The sequence below is a fragment of the Tupaia chinensis genome, unplaced genomic scaffold (genome assembly GCF_000334495.1).
Source record: "Tupaia chinensis unplaced genomic scaffold, TupChi_1.0 Scaffold000215_1, whole genome shotgun sequence".
Taxonomy (NCBI): domain Eukaryota; kingdom Metazoa; phylum Chordata; class Mammalia; order Scandentia; family Tupaiidae; genus Tupaia; species Tupaia belangeri.
In genome coordinates this window covers 3,712,245-3,718,945 of record NW_006159690.1, presented here as the reverse complement: position 1 = coordinate 3,718,945, position 6,701 = coordinate 3,712,245, and the positions used below count along the sequence as shown (strand labels likewise).

At 36.1% G+C, this 6,701-nt stretch overlaps 1 protein-coding gene across 1 annotated transcript in view; it reads right to left on the bottom strand.

Moving 5' to 3' along the window:
- The window catches only part of UBE2U (ubiquitin conjugating enzyme E2 U), an 87,957-nt gene that overhangs the window by 11,159 nt on the left and 70,097 nt on the right, over window positions 1–6,701 (bottom strand). The window contains exon 9 of the mRNA XM_006147533.3: window positions 514–605. Coding sequence (XP_006147595.1) covers window positions 514–605 — 92 coding nt within the window. The remainder of the gene's footprint in view (window positions 1–513; window positions 606–6,701) is intronic.

Here is a 6,701-nt window from a genome sequence, read left to right as displayed (position 1 = left end):
GGGGGGACAGCCCCGCCTTTTTCCAAAACCCCCCTAAAAAAAAAAAAAAAAAAAAAGGTATGCCCTCAATTTATCCCAACAACTAATACCTGTTCCTTTGAAAAATGTCAGTTTTTATAAGAGGACGAAAAAACAAGCCAACATTGTTCCTTTCTTTTCAGTCTTATTGCATATACCTATGAATCAAAGAGTTTCAGGGATCAGTTTACTAATACTTACTTTTGCCTGTTTTTTTATGTTTTGAAACTTAAATTTTCAAACTGTATATTAACCTACAAATTAAAGCCCAGTATTTGAAAGTATAAGTAATTCAATTTTTTCAAAGCTCCAATTTCTATGTAAGCCACTTACTGAATTTGTTTATTGGTCAGAAAGAGTTAGAGCAAATTTAAAAAGAGAATTAGGCCTTATATATTCAAACTTACTTGAACTGAACCAAAATTTAAAATTATTATTAAGAATAAATAATATTTTAGTTTCTAAAACAAAATAAGCAGGCTGAACTCAATTTACCTGGAGTTGGGCAGAGATATCTTCCGACTAAATGACTGACTGTGTGAGGTATTCTATTTTCTTTAGAAAACCGAGACTTGATAGCAGCATACCTAGAAAGATGAAAAAGAAATGATCTAAACACCCAAGTAAGTAGTGGGACATATACGTGATTGTTGAGAAAAAGAAATTTAAAATATTAAGTGAAAGAGAAAAGGAGAATAATGAGCTTTGAATATAGTACAATTCTGAACAGCAACTAATTTAATGCTAAAATAAAATAATTTCAGTATGTGCTTTCCAGTAGAATAGTATTAGGAAAAACAGCAAAGGGTCAGCAGATGGCACAGTGGTTATGTCAATGGACTCCCACATGGCTGTCCATGGTTCAAATCCTGGACCTGGGAATCCAAAACTCATGCTGGGCATCTGTGCATATGTGCCCAAGATCCCGGGAGGAGGATGGGGGAGAAGCAATTGTGGTATGGTCATACCCCCTGGTGGGGAGTGATTTCTCACATTCCTTCTCATTGTCTCTGTCTCTTTCTCTCCATTGAGTGCACACGCCCTAAGGCAAAAACCTCTTAAAAAAAAAAGAAAGATAAAAGAAAAGCCAGCAAATATGATGTAAGTATTGTAAGAGCAATAAAAATGTTACCTGTATTAATTTCCAAGGGCTCCCCAAATAAACTACTGCAAACTTGGTGATTTAAAGTAATAGAAGTTAATTCTCATTAATTCTCTCACTCTACTGGAGGCTAGGGCTCTAGGATCAAGGTGGCAGTAGCTCTTGCTTTTTCCTAGCTTTTGCTGACTCCCAGCAATCCTCGACGTTCCTTGGTTGTGCAACATTGCAGCCTCTGCCTTCAATATCACATGACCTCTCCCCACCTACCATGTCTATCTTTGTGTGACTTTTCTTATAAAGACACTAGTCATTGGACTTAGGGTCTACCTTAATCCAGCTTAGTTTCATATTAACTAATTACATTTGCAAAATTCCTGTTTTGAAATAAGGTCATATACTGAGGTTCTTGGAGGATATGAAATTTGGGGGGGACACTATGCAGTCTACTATACAAGGGAAAAATTCTATTAGAAAATTCATGACTTCTGGGGAAAAAAAAGCAAAACACAACAACCTGGTGGGAGACATCAATGAACCCAAGTCAAACTATCAGAGCATTTCCTTGCAGAATAAATTAATATAAGGAAATGAAAAGTTATAGAAAAATTTCTTTTAGGGGTGATTACATTTTGAAATATATGATAACAAGAAAATCTGGGATAAGAAAGTTATTGACTGAGACCAGCAGTTAGCATAATGGCTATGTCACTGAACTCCCATGTAGCCGACCACAGTTCAAGTCCCGGACACGGTGGCTTAAACTCATGTTGGGCACCTGTGCGTGAGTGCCCGTGATCCTGAGAGGAGAATGGAGGAGAAGGGATTGTGGCATGGCCATCCCCTCTGGGAGGTGATTTCTTGCTTTCTATCTCTCTGTCTCTCTCTTTCTGGTGAGTGCACGTGCCCTATAGCAAAAACCTCTCCAAAAAAAAGAGAAAGTTATTGATTGAAGAAAATTAAGGGGTGTAAAAATGTTTTTGTCCCAAGTATACCTCACTAACACAATACTACTGAGAAGTTCATTTATTTTATAGGTAGTTATTGAGCCAGACACTATACTAAGAGCTAATGATACAAGATTGTTAAGGTCCCTGACAAAAATGAACAAATATAAAAATCAAGTTTTATATATATATATGTGTATATATACATATATATAACTTTTTATATATATAACTTTATATATATATATATATATAAAATAAAAATAGAGCTTTGAATAAAATGTTGCATGAATGCTGAAAGTAGATATCCTTGCCTTATTCTTGACTTCAGTGGCAAATATTCAGTCTGTCACCATTATGTACGACCATGGCAGTATGTTTTTTTTTTTTTAATATTTATTGTATCTTATTTATTCATTCACTTATTTTTCTATTTGACCAGAAAGAGACAGAGGGTGAGAGTGAGAGAGAGAGGAAGTGAGAAAGCAAGCCACCAGATTCAGGACTTGAACCCTGGTCGGTCATGTGGGAGTGTCCAGCTCCTTAACCACCATGCCACCTGCTGGTCCCCGAGTAGGTTTTTTGATTTTTTTTTTTGACAGATGTGCTCTATCAGGTTGAGGAAGGTATTTATTATTCTTTATTTGCCAAGAGGTTTTTTTTATTGTTTCACTCAGAAATGGTATTGAATTTTTCACCTATTGAGAGAATCACAGTTTCTTATTCCATTTTACATTGTCTGAATTTTCCAAATGTCAACTAAAGTTACATTTCAAGTATAAACTCTACACATTAATGATAAAGTATAATTATTTATAAATTTTCTGTATAATTAATTATGACAAAGTGGATTTTATACTAGGAATGTGATTTAATATTCAAAAAGTTAAACAATGTCAAAATTATGCATATATACATATATATAATATATATATATTTAGGTGATCAGAAAATTTATGATATATTTTTGTTTTTTAATGCAAGAATGCATCAGAACTTTTCAGACAACCCTATATATGCACATACATATATAGATACAAACATGCATATTTGCTAAAATTTTTGCATCTAGTATATGAAATGTATTTACCACCTGTAGTTTTCCTATCATGCATGTGTTGTTTTTGGTTTTGTTATGGAAGTAATGTTGACTTTTTTTTTTAAAGAATTATTTAATTTTATTTATTCATTTATTTTTTTTTAATTTGGCCCCTCCCCCCCCACACACACACAGAGGCAAAGTGAGAAAGCAAGCCACCATGTCCAGGACTTGAACCATGGCTGGCTACGTGGGAGTATCCAGCACCTTAATCACCTCACCACCTGCTGGTTCCCAGTAATGTTGACTTTTTTTTTTACCATGTGTTGAGAAGTATTCCCTTCTACTCTATTCTTTTTTTTGGCAAGGTTTTTGCTACAGGGCGTGTGTGCTTGCCAGAAAGACAGAGAGACAGAAAGATAGAAAGTGAGAAATCACCCTCCGGGGGGGATGGCTACGCTGCAATCCCTTCTCCTTCATTCTGTTCTAGGGATCTTGGGCATGCACACACACGCACCTGATGTGAGTTTAAGCTACCAGGTCTGAGACTCGAACCGCGGTCAGCTACATGGAAATTCAGCAACATAGCCATTATGCTAACTGCTGGTCCCTCTACTCTATTTTCTGAAAGAATATATACATTGGTATATTTTTCTTAAATGTGTGGAAAAATTCTTCAGTGAAGCCATCTGTGCATTGAGTTGTTTTTGCATGATGGCTTTTAACTATAAATTCAGTTTCTTTGTTAGATAGATTATTTAGGGTACACATTTTTTGTTAGGTAAGTCTTGGTATATGTTACCTTTTACAAATTTTGTTTATTTTATTTAAGTGGCTGGATTCATTAGCCTGAAAATTTTTATTTTACCTTAGTTTCAAAGAAGTATTTTCACTGGGTATCTAGGTATGACAATTTTTTTCAAGCATTTAATTAATTATTTATTTAGGTTTAGCCACAGAGCATCTATGCTCACTGGAAAGAGACAGAGAGACATAGAGAGGGAGAAGTGAGAGATCACCCCCCCCCCAGGAGGGACGGTCATGCTATAATCCCTTCTCCTCCATTCTCTTGGGATTGGGGAATGCACACACAGGCACCTAGCATGATCTTCAAGCCACTGAGTACAGGACTCAAACCGTGGTTGACCATGTGAGAGTCCAGCATTTTAACAACCATGACAGCTACTGGTCTCCTTTTAAGCATTTTAAACTTGTCATTTAGTATACTTTGACTTTCAGGTTTTTTGAGATGGAGTTACTGGTTATTCTTATCGTGGCTCTTCTACATGTAATATGTAGGGGTCTTTGTATACTTTCCTCTTTTCTGCTTTTAAGATTTTTCTTGGGACCAGCAGTTAGTGTAATGGTTATGTTGCTGGACTCCCATGTAGGTGACCACGGTTCAAGTCCCGGACCCGGTGGCTTAAACTCATGCTGGGTGCGTGTGCATGTGTGCCCAAGATCCTGAGAGGAGAATGGAAGAGAAGGGATTGTGGTGTGGCTATCCCCCTGGGGGGTGATTCATCACTTTCTGTCTGTCTGTCTCTCTCTATCTTTCTGGTGAGCGCACAAGCTCTATAGCAAAAACCTCTCCAAAAAAAAAAAAAAAAAGATTTTTCTCTTCATTTCTGAGTTTCAGTAGTTTGGTTATGATGCATTGATATGATTTCTTTATATTTCTGTTTCTTGGGATTTATTGAGTTCCTTGACCTGTGAGTTTACATCTTTCATTAAATTTAGAAAAATTTCAGTCATAATTCTTTTTATTTTTAGGTTTTTGCTACAGGATGCGTGCGCTCGCCAGAGAGACAGAGACAGAGAGACAGAAAGCGAGAAATCACCCCTCAGGGGATGACCACGCCGCAATCCCTCTCCTCCATTTTCCCTATTGGGATCTTGGGCACGCACGCACATGTGCCCGGCATGAGTTTAAGCCACTGGGTCCAGGACTTGAACCGTGGTTGACAACATGGGAGTCCAGCAACAAAGCCATTATGCTAACTGCTGGTCCTGAGTCATAATTATTTCTTCAAATATTTTTCTTTGATCGTCTCTCTGGGATGCTAATTACGTCTCTTACACAACTTGATATTGTTTTATTGCTCACTTAGTCTCTTTTTCTTTTTTTAAGTTTTTTTTTCTATTCTTATTTTTAAGGGTTTATATTGTTACACTTTCTGCAGTGTTTAATTTGCTACTCTTCCTATACAATGTATATTCTAAACATTTTTTATTTATATTTCTAGATGCTCCCTGGTCTTTTGTATATTTTTCATTTCTATATCATATTCATGGTTTTCTTTAGATTCTTGAACATATTTTATAAGATGTATAATAAGCTATTTTAAGATCCATATCTACTAATGTCATCATCTTTATCATTTATGGATCTATTTATATAGACTTTTTTCTTTTGGTAAAGAGTCATATTTTCCTAATTATTTGCATGACTGGTGATTTTTGATCGGATGCTTACTATTGTAATTTTACGTTGCTAGGGCCTGAACTTGGTTATATTCCTATAAATACATCTGTACTTTAATTCGGCAGGTTGTTTAGTATTTTGTGAATCAGTTTGATACCTTCAAGTCTTGTTTTGAAGTTTTCTTATAGGGGTAGTACAGTTTTAATCTGGGGTCTATCATGCCGTCACTACTAAGGCTTAAGCCTTCTGAAGTCCATATTTAATGCCACTAAAATGATGAGTTTCTCCAATCCAGCTATCAGAAATACAAATTACTTCCTACTCTGTGTGAGCCTTGAATGAGTTGAAAGAAAACATCATCAAGCTCTTCATTTTCTTCGGGGTAACTATGTCTTTGGAAAACTCGATTTATGCCTTTTCTCTCCTACTAATTCAGCTTTATCTACAAAAACCAAAATAGGTATTATTATTTTTTATTCAACCACTTGCCTTTATATATCAGAAAACACAAATTACAAAGCAAAAATGTTTTATGTCACTAAAGAAATGCAAATTAAATGTCTGAAGTAAAATGCTAAAATTACTAAAAAGTGAAATATAAAACTCTAGTGCTTTTTCATATATATATATATAGATATATACACAAACATATATATATGTATATATCTATATCTATATATATTTTGGAGAGGTTTTTGCTATAGGGTGCATGCACTTGCCAGAAAGAGAGATAGAAAGTGAGAAATCACCCCCCAGGGGGGATGGCCACGCCGCAATCCCTTCTCCTCCATTCTCCTCTTGGGATCTTGGGCATGCACATAAACGCACCCGGCGTGAGTTTAAGCCACTGGGTCCGGGACTCAAACCACGGTCAACTACATGCAAGTCCAGTGACATAGCCATTATGCTAACTGCTGGTCCCGCTTATTCATATTTAAATTCTCACATAATTTTGATGGCACTGTAACTTGCGACATGTCCTTGAAAAGTGGTGTGCATGAAGGAAGAGAATTACAAAACCTACTGTATCTTTCCACTAGTAACCCAATTTTAGGTAACGCGTTCTAAGGGAAGTTCTTGCTTCCTTCATGTTACACCCTTCTCCTCATAATGTATAATCTAACATGCTTTGGGGAAATTCAGCCGACCTCCTTTTCACTTCTGCTCAGCAGG